This window comes from Melanerpes formicivorus, unplaced genomic scaffold (genome assembly GCF_026170545.1).
Source record: "Melanerpes formicivorus ecotype bairdi unplaced genomic scaffold, bMelFor1.0.p_v2 SCAF_17, whole genome shotgun sequence".
Classification (NCBI taxonomy): Eukaryota; Metazoa; Chordata; class Aves; order Piciformes; family Picidae; genus Melanerpes; species Melanerpes formicivorus.
Window position 1 is genome coordinate 12,940,066 of NW_027142369.1, and position 24,050 is coordinate 12,964,115.

At 45.3% G+C, this 24,050-nt stretch overlaps 1 protein-coding gene across 3 annotated transcripts in view; it reads left to right on the plus strand.

The window, feature by feature from the left end:
- The first annotated feature begins 9,246 nt into the window (after window positions 1-9,246).
- The window catches only part of ARMH4 (armadillo like helical domain containing 4), a 74,050-nt gene continuing 59,246 nt past the window's right edge, over window positions 9,247-24,050 (plus strand). For 2 of the 3 annotated variants that reach the window (XM_068148996.1, XM_068148998.1), the window contains exons 1-4: window positions 10,446-10,504; window positions 16,364-17,735; window positions 19,121-19,333; window positions 20,500-20,718. In XM_068148996.1, the coding sequence (XP_068005097.1) occupies window positions 16,421-17,735; window positions 19,121-19,333; window positions 20,500-20,718 (1,747 nt within the window). In that variant the 5' untranslated portion in view covers window positions 10,446-10,504; window positions 16,364-16,420. Of the gene's footprint in view, window positions 9,278-10,445; window positions 10,505-16,363; window positions 17,736-19,120; window positions 19,334-20,499; window positions 20,719-24,050 lie in introns of those variants that run through there. The other variant, XM_068148997.1, reaches the window with a different exon arrangement.

The following is a 24,050-nucleotide window of genomic DNA, read 5'->3' on the forward strand; positions in this document are numbered from 1 at the left end:
CAAGGCAGCATCAGAGGATGCCAATACATGAAAAAAACAAACAAACAAAAGCCTGTAGCAATTACACATTCTGACAAAGAGTTCAAATTGCCTTCTGATTTTGTGTGGGTTTATGTTTTTAATTTTTTTTAATTACTTTTTTATGGTTAGTATTTTATGCCCTTCCAGACTATGGAAGTACAGATGAACTTTAGAGCACATGAAGGCAACGATGCTCAAAAATATGTTTAAATGTCATTCCAACAGCAGAGCCTTAACTCTTCCATGTTTGAGCAATACCCCAGTGTACCAAGAATATGTGTTCAGTTAGAATTACACCTGACTTGAACTGGGAATTGTGTTCAAGCAGTTTTGCTCTGTTTGGGCTTTCTGTTAGGGAAATGGTCCTGGAATTTCCCAAGTTGCTGCCTGGAGTGCTATCTGCCATCACTAGTTCTTTCAAAGACAGCAGGAGGATGGCTGTGTGGTTACTGTGCCTGGTGAGAATATGCTCTTCTTGATCTGTGTATTTAAATTCTGTTAAATGCTCCTGTGATAGAGGGCTTATAAAGACATAATATAGCATACTGTCAAGGGTTAGGACTGGGCTGGCTACTGAACAGTGACAGGTGCTCTCTGCTAAGGCCTCTCCTTTCCAAAAGGGAAGAAAGGGAATAAGGGAGAGAGACTGATGGATTGGAAACTAAAACTAAAACTACTTGAATGAAAATAATAAAATAAAATAAAATAAAATAAAATAAAATAAAATAAAATAAAATAAAATAAATACTAAGGCATACAAAATTGATACTGAATCCAGCCCCACTGTTACTGTCACCACTGATGCTGTGGCAGAAGTCCCTGTCTGAACTCAGTGGCAGACAGGAATCAGATTCAGGAGCTGGATTTTTGAACTGGATTCAGGAATGCACAGATTTGGATCAAAGGCAGAAGTCCTCCTCAGATGCTGGCCATTGAAGAAGAGGTTTGACCTTTATGTTCCCTCAGCATTATACTGAACATGACATGTATGGAATGGAATCTCCTGTTGGGCAGTTTAGGGTCACCTGAACTGTCTGGCCCTCCCTGAAGGTGTGACCTTTTACTCTACACCCCCAGCAGGGGACACAAGATTTAGCAATGACTTTAGGCTGCACCCAAAAAACTTGAAACATCAAGCCCTTTCACCGCCAGAAGTAGCCACTGCCTGTGAAGACATGCCATTAACTGCAGAAAGTGCCATCACCAAGAAGAGGCTGAGCTGAAAAGTAAAATTACTAACCAAAAATAGTTCTGTTCTAACTCACACCAGGACTGACACTGAATGTTGTTGTTCTTGAAATACTTAAGTCTGAAAATTGGAGTAAATGTTTAGGTAATACATGATTAATTTAAAGCCCAAGCACAATGCTTCATCCCCACATCTCACCTGTTTATGGTATCTTACCACATCATAATTAAATGTTTACAGGCCTATGTGTATGTTTAAAGTTCAATGTTCTGTGTAAAAATAATGACTTAGATATGATTTACAAAAACCATAGAGCCATAGAATCATAGAATGGTTTGTGTTGGAAGGGACCTCCAAAGGTCATCTAGTCCAAACCCCCTGCAGTGAGCAGGGACATCCTCCATTAGATCAGGTTGCCCAGAGCCCCATAGAGCCTGACCTTGAATGTCTCCAAGGATGTGGCTGCAGCCACCTCCCTGGGTAACCTGTTCCAGTGTTCCACTACCTTCATGGGCTCTGCTTCAAATACACAGCCCAACATTGCCTCCTAAGCATACTATCACTGGGTTAGGAAAGGTCAGAGTTTACTGATATATCATCATCTTGATAACCCATTGGAAATCTTTTCTTAAATTACATTAGTCAGTCACAGTCAACATGAGTTCTGAAATGCAAGCTGCAGCTTAAAAGTGGCTTAATTTAATGGATGGTCTTTCCAGAGCCTAGCACTTATTGATAAGAGAAGCCAGAGACTTCAAAATGTGCCAGGGTTTCATAACAAAATCCATGCACTCTGTGCTGGTTTAATCAAGGAAGCTGCTTGTATAATGTGAAAAGTGTTCATGTGCTCCCAAATATGTAGCTGTTGAAAAACAGATGGTGATGCTAACCCGTAAGAATCAGACTACAAATACATTCAAGATAACAATATAAATGAAGATAATTATTCACAGTCTAAGGAGATTGTAGGACAATTAAGCAAGCTAGCAAGCGGAAAGTCGAGGGGAGTAAAAAGCTGGATCTCCCTAACAATAAAAAAGGATTCCCTGAAGGCAGCCAGTTCCTGCAACTTGTGGGAGGGGTGATATCTTCTGACAAGCAACAAAGAGGTCACATAAAAATACAAAGGTCTCAAGGCAAACCCTATCACTGAAAGGAGGTTGTAGTGAAATGGGGTTCAGTCTGTTCTCCCAAGTGACAAATGATAGGACAAGACAAAATGGCCTCAAGTTGCACCAGGGGGGTTTTGGGTTGGATATTAGAAAAAGTTTCTCCACAGAAAGCATTGTCAAGCCCTGGAAAAGGCTGCCAGGGACGTGGTGAAGTCACCAACCCTGGAGGGATGTAGAAGTTGTGTAGATGTGGTGCTGAGGGACATGGTGGTGCTGGGTTAACAGCTGGACTTAATCCGTATAATGGTCTTCTCCAACCAAAATTATTCTATGATTTTGTGATAGAAATATAAGAAATTAACAGTAGCCCATTGAAACCAGTCACTAGTGGTGTCCCACAGGGATCAGTGCTGGGCCCCATCCTGTTCAATATCTTTACTGATGATCTCGATGAGGGGATTGAGTCCATTATCAGTAAGTTTGCAGATGACACCAAGCTGAGGGCTGGTGTTGATCTGTTAGAGGGTAGGAAAGCTCTGCAGAGGGACCTTGACAGGCTGGACAGATGGGCAGAGTCCAAGGGCATGAGATTTAACACATCTAAGTGCCGGATTCTACACATTGGCCACAACAACCCCATGCAGTGCTACAGGTTGGGGTCAGAGTGGCTGGAGAGCGGCCAGGCAGAAAGGGACCTGGGGGGAGTGGTTGACAGTAGGCTGAACATAAGCCAGCAGTGTGCCCAGGTAGCCAAGAAGGCCAAGGGCATCCTGGCCTGTATTAGGAATAGTGTGGCCAGCAGGAGCAGGGAAGTCATTCTGCCCCTGGACTCAGCACTGGTAAGGCCACACCTTGAGTCCTGTGTCCAGTTCTGGGCCCCTCAGTTTAGGAAAGATGTTAACTTGCTGTAACGTGTCCAGAGAAGGGCAACAAAGCTGGTGAGGGGTTTGGAGCACAAGCCCTGTGAGGAGAGACTGAGGGAGCTGGAGTTGCTTAGGCTGGAGAAGAGGAGGCTCAGGGGAGACCTTATTGTTGTCTACGACTACCTGAAGGGAGGTTGTAGCCAGGTGGGGGTTGGTCTCTTCTCCCAGGCAGCCAGCACCAGAACAAGAGGACACAGTCTCAAGCTGCACCAGAGGAGGCTTAGGCTGGATGTTAGGAAGAAGTTCTTCACAGAAAGAGTGATTTGCCATCAGAATGGGCTGCTCAGGGAGGTGTTGGAGTCACCATCACTGGAGGTGTTTAGGAGGAGACTGGATGAGACACTTGGTGCCATGGTTTAGTTGATTAGATGGTGTTGGGTGATAGGTTGGACTCGATGATCTCAAAGGTCTTTTCCAACCTGGTTAACTCTATTCTATTCTAAAACTCTCTGATTTTTATCAATTTGTAGGCCAATTCCTTTTGCCTAATGCAGTCCTTTATTCTTTCTTTCTTTCTTTTCTTTCTTTTTTTTTTCTATTTTCTTTTTTTTTTCTCCAAGACCCTGTTGGTATTCAAGCCACTGGCAGCAAAGAATCTTTTAGAGTCTCACGCAGAGATTATTGTCACAGAGCAGCAATGTGCACTCATCTGCAAGGATTGGCGGGGAAAGCGATGCTGGTGCCTTGAGGTGGCAGCTACAGAACTATCCCAGAGGGTTAAAAGGGAACTTTCTTTCATAAAGAAAATTATTTTTTTCTGTACAAGTCCTGAAATATGAAGGCTCTCAGCTGAATTAATCCCCTTGCTGCACTTGCAAACATTGAAAACATAAAAGAATGTGTCCTGCAGCATAAACACTGCAGGCTCGAATGGGCAGGGCAAGGAGGCAGTGTGCCCAGCTAATATTCTCTCCCCTTTAATGCCAAATGCCTCTCTGGACCCCTTCAGAGCCTCAGATTTCAGCTGAACCCTCTGCATATTTCAACAGCAAAGAATTATGATTTTTTTTTTTCTTGGACATAAAGTAAACAGTCAGTCCTTTGTGTCCCTGTTTGGATGGCTTTGCATGTGTATTCACTTTTAAGCCTCCTTAATCCCTACATACAGACAAACTGAGGCACATACCTGTTTTTTTCTCAGAAAATCAGATAGTTGCATACGTAGAGCCAGCTTTAGCCATAATGAAAGAGCAATTTCTCAGTGATCTGTTGTAGCTTCTGGAGCTCGCAGGGTGTCTCCTCACCTTTTCCCAGCACATGGATTCAAGGGGGTCCTCTTATCAGCTCTGAAAGGGAAAGAGGAGGAAAGACCATAGTCTTTCTGTTTCTTGGGGTTCTGTTGACAGCTGGATCTGGTTCCTGCTGTAGGATTTCAGCTTAATTGCTTTGAATAATTTTTGCATAAAATTGAGCATTTCTTTGCTCATAACTCTCCAAAAAGCTGTCTATCCTGCCCTAAAAATCCTCCCAGAGGGGAATAATGAAAACACTGGTGGTGTCTGGATCACTGTTTCACACTAAAGTACAGTTTGCCTCCCATCCAGGTGTCGTGATACCTTGTGTTATCCATGCTGAAGACCCCATTCATTCCTGTACCCAAACCATCCAGTGATTCTGTGGTGGGGGCTTTCAGCCCTTCTGTGCTAGTTTACTAAAGGGCTATACTGTGAGCAATGGAGTGGCAGTGCTGAAACTGCACTTCTGTAAAACCTGTGGATTCAGGGGTTTGGTCTAACCTCAAGTTCTGAGAAGAAAGAGAAAGTTGAAGTTTCAGAGTCCCTCTGAGTACTATCTGAACGACTCTAAGATGATCAATAAGCTGAGGGTTTCATGTCAAAACAGTGCTTAGCATTAGGTTGCTTTGGGCTTGTATGTCAAGTGCTTTTTACTGTCAGCCTAATTTTGTAGCAGAGTGTGTAGGATGAGGGAGGTGAGGGAAATATCCAAATGCTACAGGGAACTGACAGATGGTTCACGTTCTAGCTGCGACTCCAGTATGCATGGGGAGGGCTTCCTCAGCACTTTATTCCTGGGGTAGCTGTAATATGTAGTGTGCTTTGCTATCAGCTGCATTGATTATGTTAAAGGCTATGAAGAAGAGCAAGGGCTGTACCTTGATTCAATTATGGAGGTGAGCATTGGTCCTCCTGGGCTGTATTCCCAGAGCAAGTGCCACTGATTCCCATGACCTTGGACCAGTCAGCAAGAGCCTGGTTCTACTCTGGAAAGTGACTGTGTAAAAATGGCACTGTCATACTCAGCAGATCTGGCTGCTGTGTGCTCTCCAAGTCACATCTGCTGACTTCAGTGACAAAAATAAGGTTTTATGGCTTTCCTACTCTGTGAACACTGCAGAATCACAAAAGCTGTGAAAGCAGAAGCTGGATCCTGTGCCTCCTTGTAGGACTAATTACTATAAATCACAGCCAGCAGTGGGGCTGCACTGGCATCACTTGGCCTTGCACAGCTTTTCTGCTGGTGCCAGCAGTGAAAAACATGGAAGGAAGGAATCCAACTTAATTTTCTTGATTGAGTTTTAATTGCAGATGGCATTTATTTGGTTTGTAGTTTTAATGAAAAATAAATCTGTTAATCTGTAATGTGATTACATTTGAAATAATTAATTTGCCATAAATTTCCTGATACCTTTTTCCAAGTGGGTTCATTTTGAACATACATCCCCCTGTGTAAGGGGGGATGCTGTTCTCACTTTCCCTGATTGAGATTCATTGCTGCCTCATTCCAGTAACTGTTCTTTAATGGCAAGAGCAGGTCCCCTTAAAACAGATGCTACCAGCTGATGTAAAGGTGAATTGTGTGATGGAGATGTGCACTGATTTATGTGCTGGATGTCCCAAATAGTCAATTTGGGAAAGTGATTCAGCAGAGAAATTAATGTTAACTATTTTAAAATTGCCTTTACCTTCTGTGGCATGTCCTGACATACTTAGGATAGCTGATAACATCTCATCACTGATACCAGAAGCAGCATCATAAGATGCAGCATTCTGAAGTCAGGACAATGATTTTTTAGTTCATTTTTCACATACAAAATGTGTCTTCATATAAATTTTTAAGTGATCCAAGCCTGTTAATGAGGACATATTACTGCTGCTTCCTGGCTTGACTAATAAGGCTATGATAGGAATGCCACCTTTTGAAGTAATCCACTGTATTACACTATTACTTTATACAACAGAGTTGGCTGTTAAAATAATACACAGATCCCCTAAGTGACTCACAAAAATTAGGTATTGTTATTTCCATTTTACAGAAGAAAAGATGAAGGCAGACAGGCTTTGAAAGTCATCTACCAAGTCAGAGCTAGGAAGAGGACGTTCCATGCTCTTTACCAGATATGCTACCTGCATGAAAGAATAAACCAACTTATATCTGAATCTAAATCTCTACATTTCACTGCTCCAATAGGTCCATGTCTCTCCTGTGCGGAGGATTCCCAAGCTGAACCCACCACTGCAGGTGGGGTCTCAGCACAGCAGAGGAGCAGAATCCCCTCCCTCTACCTGCTGCCCACGCTGCTTTGGATGCAGCCCAGGGTATATTTAGCCTTCTGGGCTGTCATCACCCATTGATGGCTTATGTCCACTTTTCATCCAGCAGCATCCCCAAGGCTTCTCCACGGGGGTGCTATGCATCCCTTCATTCTCAGCCTGTAATGATACGGGGGATTGCCCCAACCCAGGTGCAGGACCTAGCATGTCTCAAACAAGAGCATTGGTGAAAAGGGAAAGAACTGGATGTTTCTTAACTTGCTGTGGAAGTGGGATCTATTTTGCTTGATTCTGTATATGCTCTGCAGCACATTGAGTTAAAAATTAGTATTTCCAATTAATACCTCATCGAAATGAACAACAAAACTGCTCTCTGGTGATTTCTGATTTCTGCCTCTTTTATCATGCCTCCTTCTTTCACTCTGCAGATTTTTTTTGTTGATAATGCAGAAGCCTGTGATTTTGGCAGGTTATGTGCAGTGTATGTGGAATTTAGAGTTTCAGGCAGGGAAGAAAACAAAGATAACCATCTATTTTGCATACAGTGAGTATCAGTGAAAAATTTAACCTTGAGAGGGCACAGTGCCAAGGTGGGTCCAGAGTCAGTCAAAGACATGGGGGAAGTGAAAACCTCTTCAAGTGCTCTGCATGATTTAGGGAAAAGTAGAGCATCAGTTACACATGCTTCACATTTTAAATAACTTTCCTGATAATTTCAAAGGTTAGATAGAAAAAGGATTGAAAACAATATCCCTCATTCTGAATCACAGATGTTAGGGGGGAATTGAAGCCAAGCCTCTGGCTTAAACAAGATAGACTCATTGCTGATGGCTCTCATTTCTGGTGCGTGTGTGGGTCCTCTGTTGTCCTGCCTCTCTCCCTGTACATGGATGACTGAGCAGCTTGGGAATCAGTCCCTGACCTGCCACAACATGCAGCACTGCATTTAAAAACAAGCTCCTATTGATTTTGGTTTGCTGTAAAATCTGGCTATTCTGTTAATTTCAGAGATGGTACCTGCTCCATGGCTGAGCCATCCCCTCTTCTGCCAGAGCCCTCAGACAAACAAAACGGGTGGAACAGAATATGAACCTACTGGGAGTTTTGAGTCCCTACTCTGGGAATTTATGGTGTTTAAAATGGCCATGAAAATTCAGCTCTTATCTCTTCCTTCCTCCTGTCTCTCTGTCTCCTTGAGAGAAGAGAGTAGACATCCTTCTTTTCACATATGTATATTTATTTTTTAGGAAGATGCTGCTGCGCTAGAAATAGCGATTCATTAATAACTTCCCAGATTTTACCATTCATAGATGCAAAGCCAGAAGGGACTATTCCCACCATTTTGCCTGTTTGCCCTGCCAAGCCTAACTCTGAAGTTCTTTCTGATGTGTTTTGGCAATGTCTGTCCTTATTGCTGATACAGGCATTTTTATACTTTATTTTCAACTTACGCAGAGGTTAGCAATATTGCCCTGAAAGAAATTGCCCTGACCTACCACAAATCCGTCTTTTGAAAATGTTAATGTTGAATGCAGAATGTTACCAGAATCAATTGGGTTGGTTCCAGTTTGGTTGAAATCCAGTAGAACACACTCTAACTTCTCTAAAATTAGACAGGTATAACAATGGGGTGAGTCTTGTGAAGAGAACAAACCACTAATGTAAATGCTATTTCCAGTAGCACCACAAACAGACAAATAAAAGAACAGTTTGTTGATAAAGAAAAACTCAGTTTTCCTCAATCAGTTATTTCATGTTCATAGAATGGTTTGGGTTGGAAGGGGCCTCGAGGTAGTGAGCAAAGACATCTTCAACTAGATCAGGTTGCCTAGAGCCTCACGGATGACCTGGAATGTTTCCAGGGATAGAATAGAATAGAATAGAATAGAATAGAATAGAATAGAATAGAATAGAATAGAATAGAATAGAATAGAATAGACCAGGTTGGAACTAGGAGCTTTGAGATCGTGAAGTCCAACCTCTCTGGGCAACCTGGACCACTGTCTCACAGCCTTTGATCATAAAATTCTTCCTTATATCTAGTCTAAATCTCCCCTCTTTTGGTTTATGAGCACCACCCCTCGCTGTTGATAAGTTTATTTAGAGAGCCCAGTATTTGATTGGTAGAAGCAGGATAAATCTTACTCTCATGTGAAAAAAAACCCAAAACAGCAGAGATCCTCATTTTATAGATTTTTGTAACTGGAAGTACGGAAGGATTCACTGATTTGTTTCAATTGTAGAACTAATTCATAGCACAATCAAGATTTCGACTCTCCTGCACCATTCCTCTATTACATTCTAGCAATTTCACCGCCCTCTCCAATTACCTCCACCCCAGCCTTTTCCTCTGGTGAAAGAGCATTATTTTGGGTCTTTTCTCACCTGCCCCTGCTCAACACAAACACTCTGCACCTGCTACAGCACTGTTTTGAATGAGTCATTGCCCATGACAGAGTATAAAATCCTGTATGCAGTTCTGATACCTTGTGGTGTCCCTGTTAGCTGACTGAAAAAGAGGTAAGAGGCAACTAAAGTGGTCTCATCTTTAGCTTAGGGGTTAAGGTGTGGGCTTCTGAGCTGCTTTTTAATGAAATGACTTGATATGTACTCCAGGACCTGATTGTGTAAAGATTTTATGTTAGACTAGCTGTAGGGCTCCTGAAGAAGCATGCCCAAAGAGGTTCAGTGAAGCTGCTGAAGAGTACAGAGCACAAGTCTTAACAATGAGTAGCTGAGGGAACTGGGGTTGTTTAGCCTGGAGAAAAGGAGGCTTAGGGGAGACTTTCTTGTTCTTGATAACTACTTGAAAGATTGCAGTAAGGAGGGGGTTGGTCTGTTTGCCCAAGTAACAAGAGCAGAATGAGAGGAAATGGCCCCAGGTTGCCCTAGAGGAGATCTAGGTTGGCCATCAGCAAAAACTGCAAAACAGCAAAAAAATCCCTTCAGAGAAGGGATTGTAGAGAAGGGAATTGGAGTCACCATAGCTGGAAGAATTTAAAAGACATGTAAATGTGGTGCTGAATGACATGGTTTAGGGGCATCTTGGTAGTGCTTGGGCTAATGGTTGGACTTGATCTTATAAATCTTGTTCAATCAACTCTCTAAAAAGGGTAGAAGGAAACAAGGAGTAAAAATGTTTATTTTTTGCAGTTACAAAGGGGGAATCTAAAAGTGGTTTCCTAACATGTATTGGATGCTCCCTAGGGACTCCTCTTTTGTAGAGGAAGTATTAGGGGAAGGTGACCTCTCTAAGCTGAAAATACTGGAGAAGAATCTGTAACAGGTGTAAACTTATTAAGGGTGCCCTAAGCCTCACTTCTGCATTCTCTTGTGAGCAAAGAGCAGAGATGTAGTGTGGCCCGAGGGATGTGATTTAGCACCAGACTTTATAGTCGATAATGGTTGGACTCGGTGTTCCTAAAGCTCTCTTCCAACCGAAGCGATTCTGTCATTCTAAATTGGGCTGACCTCTAATCCCGGCCTGTGAGGCTCTGACTCTCCCCCTGAAACTTCCTTTGGGAACGCCAACGACCGAACCCGACTGCTGCCCACCCCTCCCAGGCGATGAGTGTTGTAGCGGAGGTTGCTGGAGTAGTGAACCCACCCTGGGAAGGCGGGAGCAGGCGGAGCGGAGCCGGCCCCCGGCGGGGCGGTGTCAGGGGCCGGACCGCTCCGCCCGTGCGGCCGCGGGGCGCTGGGGGCGAGCGCGGCGCCGAGGTAGCGGGCTGAGGCGGCGGGAGGCAGGTGAGGCCGGGGAGGGAAGGGGAAACACCACCAGCATCCCCACCTCTGAATCCGAGGTTTCTCTGTTTTTATTAATTTAATTTTTATTTTTTTCCCGATGATGATTCTCGGCTGCCCGCGGGGCAGCGCATCCTCGCCGCGGCTCTTTGTTCCCGGCGAGCGGCGCTGGTCGCTGCAGCCCCGGGGGATGGAGGCGGAAGGGGTGGGGTGGGAGGGTGGGGAGGAAAGTGAAGGAATGCCGTCCTGCGGGGATGGAGTTGCCCCCTTGGAGCATCCTGAGGGTGTTTTCTTCCCCCAGGGATGGGAGGGGGGTGAGCACTGCTGTCCTTCTGTCCTGCTGCGGGCCTCGGCTAGGGAAAGCCCCCTGTGGTTGGTTGCACTTGGTCTTCTGGCGTGGTGGAGGGCTGGTGTGGCAAGAATGGACTTCTAGAGGCTTTAAACTCACCTGTAAATATGACTAAGGAGGACAGAGAGATGGATCTGTGCCCTGCAAGCAGGTGTGCTGGATGTAATCAAGTATTGGGCTCTCTTTAATCCCGTTCCCTGGCCAACAAGCAGGTTCAGCCCAAGCTAAAAGGGCCAGACAAAGTGTATCTAACAGCACATTAAACCTTCACCTGCAGAGATCTCCAGATCTGCTGTGCGGTGTTGCTCTCTGCGTTAGGTGAGGCACTGAAATTTCTAAGTGTCTCTTGCTGATTGGAATCTGAATGCTACCTCTCTGTTCCGAGTGAATCTGGAGACTAACATTTCCATAGTTCCATTCTTCTGGTGTTTGGAAACTGCTGCACCCTTTGGCCTCATTCTTGAACACCACCACCCCTCCCCTCCCCCCCCCTTCCCAATCTTTTTAATCCCTCAGGAATTTGGTAGACCTCTGACTTCTGTGGTGCTGGGGGACCTGGTGTAGGTCAGAAGCCATGGGGAACTATGTGGCTTGTACTGCAAATCTGAGTAGGGATTTCTATCGGTGGTCTGTGCCCTTCTGAACAAAGCAAGCAGTCTCTTGCTGGTTGGGGAAATAATGCCTAAAACATGTCATGTCTCTTGCTGCTCAAAGAACTACTGCTGGAACACCAATGCTGGTTGTTGAGGTGATGTATTATGTATTAAGGTGCCTTACTAGGACTGGTAGGAAGCTGTCCTTACAGAATGTTAATACCTCATTTGTCTGCTTGTAAGGAGTTGCCTTCAAAGGCAAAGGAAGATGTTGCCCTCTGTGTGGTCGTTGTCTACACAGTTTTTGTCTCATCTGACTTTTGGGCTATGTTGGTGGCTGGTGTAGTGTTGTCTCGTTGGGAATTCACTGTGAGTGGTTGGAGATGGCTTAACTGGTTGAGTTTTATCTGAAGCATGTGCTGTAAGAGCATCAGCTTTACAATCCGCTTGATTGAACTAGGTGAGGACATAATGTAAGATTGAATGAAGGCATTTTTCTCAGCTTGTGTGCAAAAGTAGGAGTTGAAGCTCTGCGGTGTGTTATCTGCTGGCTTTTGTATTCAGCACAAGTAATAAGGCTTGGACAGCATACTTTAGCACTCCAGTAACAGCGTTTGATTGTTGGCAGTTGCTTGACTTGTATGTTTTGGCTAAATCCTCATGTTAAAAGATTTGCAGTATTTTTGTCCATTTCACTTATCAATCAGTGGATGAACTGTAGAGCCGAGCATGTCCAGGACTGTTCAGGTGGTCAAAACTGGCATAATCAAGCTTGTACTTGGAGGTGTGAAAAGCTGTGGTCTGCAAAGGCTAGACAGTGATTTGTCTGAAGCTGGCCGGTTAATCTCCTCTGCTCTTTGCTATACGATGCACACAGCCACTTCAGCGGTGGAGCACGAGCGTTATCGCTGTATGGGAAAGGGATTGTTGGGACAGGGCTGTTAATTGAAATGGGTTAAAAGCTTGATGCTTTTCTGTTTCAACAGTTCAGGGAAAAAATACAGCTAGAACTTGCTCAAGGCATAAAATAACAGCAAAATGTGTTCTTGGGAGCTTTCTCTAAACTGGGTGAAAATAAAAAAGCCATTTTATGGAGTAGGTGTATACAACTGTGGCAGGGGGGAGAGTTTTGTTCTTTGCAATGTCTGGTCCATGTAAGGAACAGCTACTGAATGAGGAAAAACCTGGTCTGATCTGTCCCTTCAAACTTGCCCTGTTGGATTGGTGGTGACAGGATGGGATTCCTTTCATCAGTTTCTGAGAGCTGACTCGTCTAACAACTCTCAAATTCAGAGGGGATTAATGCTTTAATAGCTATTTCTAGTGCTTATTGTATGGAGCAAGGAAGCAGCCTGATTCAGAAAGACCCAGCTGGGGCTGCAAGACTCTTTCAGCTGGTGACCAATTTGTCTCTATTGTCCCTCAGCTTAGTGACTTGTCCACAGTAGTAGATGGTTCTTATGCTTATGGGCAGCTTCTAGAGATGCCTCTCTTTGGCACCTGTTTGTAGCCTAGAAATCCTATTGTACTTCTTTCCAGCCTTCCAGGTGTTAAAAGAAAACTCTCTTTTTTCCATGCTGAAAATAAAGCTCCTTGGCTGTCTGTATCTGTGCTGCCTTTACAGCTGGGGGAAACTGTGTCTCTTGGGATTTGTTGTTAAGTGCTGGGGAAGTGGCTGGTGGTGTCTCTTGCCCTTTGTGCTTCATGTTTGAAGCAAGGATTAGTTTTCTACAAAGCTAGCCAGTGCTTGGCAATTGTCCTCCAGGGCTTCAGAATGAAGAATGCCAGGTGAAATCTGGGCATGAATTCCTGTGGTGTAGACTTCCTGACTTACACACCTTTAAGCTAGTAATGAAAAAGCTGAAGTTTACTACATAGGTGCTTGGTCAGAGTAGCTTGCTCTTATCATTTGGCTGAGGCTGTAGAGCAGACTGACTATAAAACCATCCAGATGGGAGGATAAATGTCTAGCCCAGTGCAGCCTGAGCAACAAACTGCTGTGCAGCCAGCAATGTGCTAAAACCTGGATTGCTTTTGCATTAAGTGGAAGTGCTACAGCAAGGTGTCAAACTCTGCTTAAAAAGATACCCAGGTCAATGCTGTTTATACACTGTCTAATCCAGTCTCTTCCAAAAGCTAAGTAGATCTTAAGCTCTGACTAATCTCCTTTGAAGTGTGAACTTGTGCCATTATCGTGCAGCAAGCTCCATGCTACTAGATCCAGCTTTCATTAAATGTAGAAGTCCAGGTTAGCTTAGATTTAGTTGCTGTGGATTTCCTGAGCAAATAACTCTCCAATGCTACTTTAACCCTCCACAAATGTAGGACTGTGGCCAACTGTGCTTTTTGGGCTAGGAAAACAGTATGAAGCTGTGCAAAGAACCCTGGTAACTCCTGTATCAGGCTAATACTGACTACCCATGTTATCTACTAGCCACAAAGAAAAAGCTCTTAATGCTACTTCTCTAAACATTTTAATCAATAGATCTCTAAAAGCCAGCCTTCTAGGGAGCAGCTTTCCCTCATTCACTGATAGACCTGATCCTAGTAAAGATGAGCTAAGATTGCTAGGAAGATTAATCTTTTGGTATTTCTGCTAACTGCCTCCTGAATGTCTTAGGGTGATTTGAGAATCTAAAGCTAGAAACCTACATATATACACATTGGGACACCTTCCAGTACTTAAAGGGGGGCCTGTAAGACAGCTGGGGACGAATGTTTCAGCAAGGCCTGTTGTGACAAAGGGTGATGGTTTGAAACTGAAGGATGCATTCAGAGGGTGGTGACATGCTGGCCCAGGTTGCCTGAGACATGATTGGATGCCCCACCCTTGGAAACATTCCAGGCCAAGTTGGGTAAGGCTCTGAGCAACCTGTTCTAGTGGAAGATGTCCCTGCTCAGAGCATGGGGACTGGACTAGATGACCTTTGAAGGTCCTTTCCAATCCAAACTATTCTGTGAGTATATGTACATGTTTAATGTATAGGACTGTGAGATAAATGCTGTGGCTGTCTTTCAAGTGCAGCTGAAGTTCTTTAGGTTTAACCACTGCTAAACTTATTGCATAAACTTAGACTCCTGACATCTAGCAAAACTGTACTTGGATCCAAACTGTTCTCTGAAAAAACCCCAACCAAACAACCTCTTGATGTTTCACTGTCTGGCCCTTGCTAAAGGGGTGTAAAGTGACTATAATTTATACTCACAGCATGGCAAGGCAGGTGCATGTCATTGGGCACTTTCAATTTAGCTTGTGTGATATACTCCTAGTGCTTTTTAATTACAAGTGCATAGAGGATTAGTCTGGAAGAATAGCTCAGTGCTGTCAGTTTTCAGCTATTTTTGGCAGGGAGGGTAGAGGAGATAGATGGGAGGCCAACCATCCTCCAGAGAAAGGAAATTGTAAAAAAAAAAAAAGATCCCTATGCTGCTGAACAGGGTCTTGGTGCTCAGGGACAAGCAAGCCACCTGGTGCATGTGTGTGGCCTGTGACAGGGAGTTATTCCAGCAGCTCAGGCTGGGGCGGAAGGGGGAAAAAGTGACTTCACGTGCCCTGAAGGTTCAGATAATGCAGTGGTTGACTCTGACCTGTGTATCTCTAAGCTGGTAAATGCTGAGGTTGTCTCTCTGCTACAGACAATCCTGCAGATCATAGAATTATTTTGGTTGGAAAAGGCCTCTGAGATAGAGTCCAACTCTGTACTCATCTTAATGGACTCGTCTTAGTGCCTGTGAGCAAGACTGCAGAGGGTCATCTTTGCTCTTTGGGAGACTGAGGGATGGTTCTGACAGCTCCAGCCTCTTTCCTCACTAATAATCACTAGTCCTGTGGGTTAAAGGCAAGAGCAGTTCACTTGTGAAACTAAGAACATACCAGCCAAAACAAGTGAAGCTGCTGATAATTGAAGGCTTCCTGCCGTAGGGCTTGACTGCTGACAAGCTGCCTTGTAGAAGTGGGGGGAGGAGCTTAACAGATCTGTGTGACAGAGCTATTTGCTGTGTGCATGAGGCTTGTGTGACCAACTGTTGTGCATGTGATGAGTGGGACCTTGGATAGGATGGTCATCTGCTATTCTGCTATTGTAGCATAGCAAGCTCAGGGCTGAGACACCTGTGTGGAGGGAGGTGGCTGGCATCAGACTGCTGCTGCTGCAAGGTCCTCCCTCTGTTGCCTCCAGTAACACAGCTTAGGCTGACAGAACCTGCCAAGAGCAGGCTGTCAGCTGGCTAGATCACTGCTGGGCTACTGGTTCATTGCTCTGTTGGAGTCTCTTGAAGCACACAATGATTATACACATGAAACTTTCTGGAAATGCCTCCATGGTGCAGTGCAGCATAAATGCTGTGCTAATGCAGCAGTGCTGCTCTCTGGGCTGTAGCCTTTCTCTGTGGGGCCAAGGAGCCATTACAGAGCCTGATACTAATACAGCCCTCCATCCCTCTGTGTTGGCTTGTGTCCTGTGTTGCGCCCTATAGACACCACCTTGTTCTCTGTGCAAGTTCCTTGGTCTCTCTGTGTCAGTGCACAGAACAGGGCTTGCCATAACAAGCTGAGAATTCAGTCTGATTCACCTTGACGAGCATCACTCCTGAAACTGGTAAAGGACAAACTGCTTGATTCTCATATGCTTGTAAGTCAGATGCTTGCTGGGTAGAGTGTAGCATTCTACCACTGTGGAGAGAGCTTAGCAAGGTCTGTCTTGGGCTTCAGATCAAGATTTTTGTTGTGTGGCATGAGACATATGATTAGGTAAGCTAGGAACAGCAATAGATGGAGTGATCTAATGCTTGCAATATGCAGGAGTCTATTCAGAACTGGCCATAGGTTAGCATGCTTAGAACTTACCACCCAGTTATTTAAGGTTGAGTCAATAGGTTGTTATAGATATGTGTAATCTTGGTTCCTTTTTCCCTTTCTAGGTCTTCCACTCTGGACCTGTCAGACTTGCAGGCTTCTGGGCACATCTCTTCTCAGCTATGAGGAGATCAATAGAATTTAACATCTGTGTGGTCACCTGCAGCATCCTGTTCTTATCCTCCAATCGACCATGCCTTGCATCACAGCCACTGGAGGAGGAAGATATGACAAAGGTCCAATATGGACCCTGGACAGGGAATGGGTTAGAAGATGAAAGGACAAGTATGCTGAACTCGAAAAATAGCCTTGGCCCTTCTGAGCATACTGTTTCTGAAGAGCCATGTGGGGTGTCAGCAAAGCCATCTGAGACACCCTCAAATGAAGCTTTCATAGCAGAAGAAACACCTGTAAGCCCAAGCAATGCTATCCCACTCAGCCAGGACTTGGGTGCTCACACCTCTCCTATTGCAATGGCAGCTGTAGATGAGGAAGAGTTTGGTCCCACAAAGTCAGAGCTGGATGGGGATGGTGCATTCAAGGCTATGCTGACCACAGCTGTTACCACACTGAACCCTACTATTCAGGAGAAATCTGTTGGTGGCCCTGTTAGTGAGACCACTGTAGAGGGTGATGTTGAAGTAGAGCACAGCTCTGCTGGCCTTTTGGCAAAGCCCGTTTCTGGGACAGCTGTGGAGCTGGAGAGTAACTCGCACCCCTCAGCTGCACCACAGCCCAAACTGTACCCCAGCATTCCCAGCTGGGAAACAGCAGGTGAGCACCTTGTCATCCCAACGCCCCAGGATCGTGGCATGACCTCTGAGGTGGGAATGCCAGGAGCTCATACAGGGAGCCCTCTGAAGTCCCTGGCTGTGCAAGCATCTGTTACTGCAAAACATCCCATCACAGTGACTGAGGCCTCCCTCTCTTTGGAAATGGAGACAAGCATCATGCAAGGAGAGCTGCCTGTCACAACTGACACTGTCACCATCCACCCTATGGATGCTGTGCCACCTGACTGGGATGACACAAAAATGGGGGACGTAAGTCAAGGGGGAAGCACTTCTCATGAGGAGGTGACAGAGAACCTGGGGGTAACAGAACCACCTCAGACCTCTCAGGGAAGTGTTGGGGAGGAAGAGGATGCAACAAGACTGCTGCCATCCCCAATGTCCCCTCCAAGTCCTGAGTTTGCCAGGGAGACCAACTGCACAGTGCCAGTGCAAGGGGAGGGGTTACCAGCAGCTCCCACAGGCAGCAATGATGTTCTCCACACTGTGAATGTGACAGGTGTAGACACAGCTGATCTCAACTCACTGAAAAACATAAACACAGTTACAGTAGAAGGGAAGAGCATCCTGCCATCACAACCAGAAGCTGTGGTGGTGACGGATACACACTCTGATCTCTCTGCTACTACAGAAAGCTCATGGAAAGGTAATACTTGCCAGCAGAAACTTGACTTTAAGTGTGAGCTTTAGGAGGGATGTTCCTGGGAATATGTGCTGCTTTTTGTGGAGATACAGGTATGATCTTGATACCTGCAATAGAGGTTGGAGACCTCTTCTCTTCCAGGAAAGGCTGCGGACTGTTGTTGGAGGGTTAACAGCTCAGGTCATTCACATCCATGAAGTACTGCCTAGCTTTGGCTGTCCTGCATGTGATCTCCCTGTGGACAAGTATGGACAGTCTGGGTGGTAATGTCCTGACTCAGTGAAGAACTGTGTTGAGCCGCCTCTTTGGCTCCTCAAGCTGAGTGCGTGGCTGTAACAACAAACAGAAAAGCTGAGACTGAAAGACTATGGCAGCAATGTCTGAAGGACAGCCACCTCCTCTTAGCAATCTATTAAAGCTGTGAATGTGTCCTAAATCAAGAAATAGAGTGCTGTGCTATTAACCTGTGAGTTACAGACACTTTCATGACTCTCCAAGGGTGCTCAGATCAAAAGATCTTGTCTAGAGTTCTGTGCTGTCCTTTAGCAAAAACTCCTGCTGTTGTCTTCCCAACCTAGAGTGAAGCTGCAGCCAGGTTGTGATTGCCTGGAGTTTGTGCCAGCTCTGCTGCCAGCAGGCAGATAGCTTCCGCCTAGACAGCTGATGGTGTCACCACCTTCAGCCTGAAGACTTTCTGCTCAGTGTTTTAAATAGAGAGAATGCTGAAAAAGAAGTCTGATCAGGTGTTGGGCAGTGACATGTTCCTAGGCTGATGAGTAATGTAAGCTGGGACATTAGGACTTTGTTTCAATTGCTCTTAGGCTGCAGAGGCAAAAGGACAACTTCAGCTTGCTGCATCTAAAACATTGAGCTGTAGCTGTAAAAGATGGGAAGCTATTTGCATGCTGCTGCTGAAGTCTAACTGATTAATTCCTAAATTAATTTATAAGCACTTGACTTGTCAGCATGCTCTCTCTCTGCTGTTTCCCAGATGTTGGGGAAACAACGTTGTCAATAAGACTTGTGCAAGAAAAATAAACCTTTCTGCAAGGCTGAAGTTTCCTAGCCATGAGAGTTGGTCACTTTATCAGCCTCATGTGCTTCAAATGGTGTTTCACACCAGAAGCCTGCAGTGCTTTGTTTCCACAGTGTTGCTCCCCATGGGCCCACATGTCCTGAAGGGGCAATTAAGAAAATGAGAACTGCTTTTGCTGCTTTCATTCTTCTCACACTGGTCTTTACACAGCACTAGCCTCATGATGGCTGGACATGCTCCTTGTGCTGTGGCTCTGGAAATGCTAATGCATGAAGTTGTTACATTTCTTCAAACCTCTGTTCTGTTGCAGTCAGCTGCTCTGAGTTGGTATTGATGTGTGTTCTTGCTGTAGGTGTTACTCAGGAGGTGACTGCAGTTGCCCAGGAGGCTGATGCTGCTCTGTCAGTTGTGACAGTGGATCCTGGTGCTACCCAGGGAGCAGGGGCTGCAAGTCTTCCACAGGAAAACAGTGGGGAGGACACCCAGATGCCAACTGCTTCTAGTGCCACCCAGATGCTGGTGGGAGCTGGTACTTCATCAATGGCAAACACTCCAGATGTAGAAGGTAGGGTACTGCTTTGAGGGCTGTGGGTTCATTTCCCTTCAAGATGGTACATCTGAACCCAGTGTCAGTGCTTGGACACTGAAATCTCAACACAGCATCTGTATTTCAAGTGAATGTTTTCTAGCCTTCTGCTGGCTTGCTATAGCCCATTTCTGCCTATGCTACCAGACTCACCATGTTGAAATGTCGGCATGTTTTTTGGAGTAGAGACTTAAAAAGATCACCCCAAACTAAACATAACTCCCCACATCCATCCTTGCTAGCAAGCTAACTTTCAGTCTTAAACATGTAAGGCAGTTATTTGTGGAGGGGAAGCTCTTACTTCTGGAGCCAAAGGCAGTCACAGCTTGCTGATAATCAGTCCAAAGGATGAAGATGTTTCAGGGTAACATGGGAGCAGTGGTGCGGAAGTAGACACCCTCTTGCAAGAATATTTAAACCTGCACTAATTCCCTTCCATTGAGGAAGAGTGAGTCCTTACCAGGTTGATGTAGCTCATACAGAAATGCTTTAAGCAGTTGTGTTTTTCCACTTGCTGCCTTCTGGTTGATATCACCTTGGTATGTATGTGTAGGAGCCTGTCTTCTTGACAGGAGTGCAGCAAGGGTTCCTTTAGCACAAAGCCCGCTTTGAGCTGGAGTGCATTTCTGTTGCACCTTCTAAGGTACAACTGTAATGAAACTGCTGCTGGGCAGCTTTGCTGGTAATTCTTACCTTGCAGGGCATTACAATGCAAATAGCTATTTTCTTTTGTCTTAAATTAAGGTCTTTTTGTAGAGGAGCAAAGGCTCTTCCAGCAGTTTCCACTAATCAGGCTGCTTCTGGGATTTAATAATAAATGTAACTAATTTTGTTTATCTACAATTGGATCTGCCACCTGGTTTGGATCTCAACCAGTGTTTCAGTGCTCTGATCTTGCTGTGGGGTGGTGACTACCAGTCCTCAAAGCAATGGAAATAAAACCTAACTGAGTTCTCATTAAGGGGAACCTCCTGTGCTGGTTGTTCTGAAGGAGAAGCTTTTGTTACAGCAGAATGGTTTGCACATCTTTGAAAGAGGCAAGAGTTTAATAATTTCTTCCACTCTGAGTGAAGTTTTCATGAAGTTTGCTCTTATATGGTGAGGGTTTTAATACTGTGCCAAACTGCTGCTTTCTGTTTCTCTAGATCTCACAGATGTGGTCCTAGTCACCAGTGAGAAGGCTGTTGTGGCTCCTGTTGAGTTGTCTGCCACTCTGTCTGAACAGACAGAGGAACCATCCAGCAGAACTGTGGTCCTGGTAACTCCAGTATCAATGACATCATCTGTCAGAAGGACAGCTCTCCCATCTGTGAGGAAGATCAGTACAGCTGTTACCTATGGGCTGGACCGCCTGGAGTCAGAAGGTACCACTGATCCCAAGGCTAAGAGGCAGGAAGCTTCATATGGAGTGGCACGCTTGCCTTGACACTGAGTCCCCAGTTTGTCTGTTTGATACAGTTATGTGCATATGGTGTTACTAATAAAGTTGTTGAAGACCCTGTACCCTTCAAGGAAGTACAGGAAGCAAGTAATGAACAGTGTTGTGGAGGATGTCTGAAGTTCAAGTGGCTGTGGTATAAGGGATGAGGGTTTCCTTCTTGGAGAGGGAGCAGCAGTGGTATTGCCATTGCAGTAGAATCTGGGGCTGGGCACTATAGCTGCTGATGTGTGCATTCATTGCAGAGTTTCTCTACCAGGTAGCAGTCATAGGAGCATGTTCAGGCAGCTGGAGAGCCCTTACTACCATACTGTTGAAATCCTCACCCCATGCAATGCAGGGGCATGGCTGTGTTCAGCTGGCTGAAACCTTGCCAGAACAAGCAAAGCCTTATTTATGTGACACTGTTGGGAGAGGCATCCCCTTTGAGATGGCCTTCCAATGCAAAGTTGCTGTCCTATTGCTGGCTCCTTGCCTCATCCCATGGGCCCTTCTCTTAATCCTTTTGCCCACTGCAAGTCTTGGAGTCTCTGCTCCCTGACTGTCTTCAGACATTTGTAACTCAGTAGTGCAGACACCCAACAGGAGACATTTAGCTGATGTAGATCCTACTCTGGAGCCTGTGCAGCTCAGACTTATCTCTTCAGCTGATCCATGGTTTTTCTGCAAAGAACTGTTTCGCTGCTGCTTCTTTGTTCTTAAACTTCCCTTCTTGCTCATCCATTCAGTTTAGTACCTTCAGTGTCTGGACTGACACCACTGAGCAGGGATTAATCTTTCTGCCTCTTTTGCTCCCCTTTCTTTATCTTGACCTTCTCTTGCATTTGTGTTTTACTGCAAAGGTTGGCAGCCCTCCAAGGGTGGCATGCCAGATGGTATTTCTCTTCTGCTTAGAGGTGGGGTGCCATAGACAACAGCTAATCAGCATCTTATCTCTGCATGAAGCAATAACTTTCATTCCTGTTAAGTTTAGAGGGTGGCAGAAGCTGGGAGCCTTTCCCACTGTGTGTGTGAGGTGCTGCAGCTCCTGCCTGCAGTCAGGCTTGCTGCTTGCTTTGAAGCCTGCCATGAGCTCTCTGGGCCTCCAGCTACAGCCCTCACCCCTTGCTGGGATGAATCTTGCATGTATCTGACAACACAAGGATGTGGTGCTGGTGATGGGAGCAGCAGAAGGGCATGGTATGTGTGTGGAAACCTGATCTTTCAAGCTAGGAAATAAGGTCTTTACTTAGCAAGAGCAGTATTATTCAGGAGGCTAAATATTTCTGAGCCCTCTGGGATCTCCTTCAGAGGTCTGGGTTTCTGTACAGGAAGATAAGAGGGATTTCTGTTCCAGCTGAGCCTTGGGCTCACTATTTAATGACTTTCTGCTTAGGCATTTGAAAAAAATCATCTTTTCTGCTCTGACACAGGACTGCTGTAACTTTCTTGGGTTCCTACTGAGGTCTCTTTCAGAACCACAGGACTGTTTTCTCTGCTCTGAACTCCTCTATAGCTAGGCTTATTTATCCCAAGTGCTGATGACTCAACTAGAAGGCTGTGGGTTTCTTGGCTCTGCTGCTGTCTGTTGTCCAAGGGACATGGCACTGTCTACTGTGCTGTTTGACAACTGGCACAGCTTTTGTGAACTAAATTTCTTCTGATCAACCTGGACCTTAGTGCAGTGAGCCAGACTCTTTTCTGGTGTTGAGGATCACCAATCCACACTTTAAAATGGGACAAGTGCTACTTGGGTACAGGCTTTCTGTCTGGAGTTGCTACTGCTCCACTTAAACTCAAAAGAAGCATTTGAGCTGTGACTTTCTCATATCTTCATTGTAATGGCAGTTAGGGGGTACCGCATGGTGAACTGGCATTTGGAAGCTTGGTTTCTAATCCCCCAAAACCATAGCTCCTAGTGCTTAGTCTCAGCATCTAGATGTCTGATCTGCTTGGCAGTACTTTCCTCTAAAGCTGCACTGAACTCCTTTCCAGGGTGCTCAAGCTCGTGGGAAATACAAGGTCATACACCACTGTTGCAGGCATATGCTGGCGTGCCTGATGAAGGATCTTGCCCTTTGCTCACCAGTAAAACAAGTGTAAGGAGCTGAGTGAGCTTGGCTGGTCTCCATTGCCTTCAGTGAGGTCTTGCTGACTTGCCTCACTGAGGGCCTGGCTCATCATTAAATATAAACCCCTGCTGTTCAGCTAGCTCTGTTTCTTGGGGACCATCTGTGCCAAGCTGCCTGCAGTTAATTGCATCAGTATATTCACCTATCTCACTGGGATGCAAAACTCTTAAAAAAATCAAATTGCACAGACAAACATGTACTTTGAATGTGTCTCCTAAATGAGCTTACCCTCTGTAGTAGACTCTGGAGAGATTAGCTGGGTAACAAATATCCTCCTACCTTGACTCCGCTGACACTGGTTCTACTTGCCCTTCCCAGCCAGAGAAATCCTGTAAAAGGATTATAGGATATGGGGACAGGACACAGAGGATGAGGCTTATATGTTGGGGAGACTATGTATTTTGTTCCTGTGCCTAGAATTTCTCTAACGAGTTATACACTGCAGCTTTCTCTCTAGAGCTTCTAGGATCTGAAGAGATAGTCTAGTTCAGCTTGCCCACTTGGGACTGCTGTGTAAGCCTCCCAATGCCTTCTGAGAAGTCTCTTTTAAAAGAAACCATGTTCTTTTTGGACTAGATTCCTTTGCTGCCACATTTGCCATGGTGGGTATGGGCTCGAGGTGGGAGCTGTCCTTAAGCATGGCGATATTTGGCAGGTGTAACTTTTCAAAGTGTCAGGCAGTCCCACATTCCATCTTCTGTGAGATCCTTGCAGGATTTAGCTGAAACCTGGTGGACATAGCACAACAGCAGCTGGCTCCTCTTGGCTCTTCTGTAAGCAGCTGCTGTTGCTGTTCCATACAGGATGTGATTCAGAGATGCACTGAGCAAAGCAGGGTGTGTGTTGATGCACCTCCTCATGAAAATCTTGAAGGTCATATCATCCTTACAAGATAACCAAAAACCAGCAGTTAGTACAGGACTAGTGTGTTGCCTGACCTGTCAGCCTGGTTCACATGGCAGTTCAGTAGAAACAGCTCAAAACACTGTTGCCTGTGGATGTTGGTTAGAGTGGGTCGGTGTCTGTCAATGCAGACTCAATGTTTTGGGCTTCTCTGCATGGACAGCAAAAATTCACATGAAAAGTCTGGAGGTGATAACTGTGGAGCAAACACAGGGGATAGAGAATGGGAAGATGTCTCAATGTT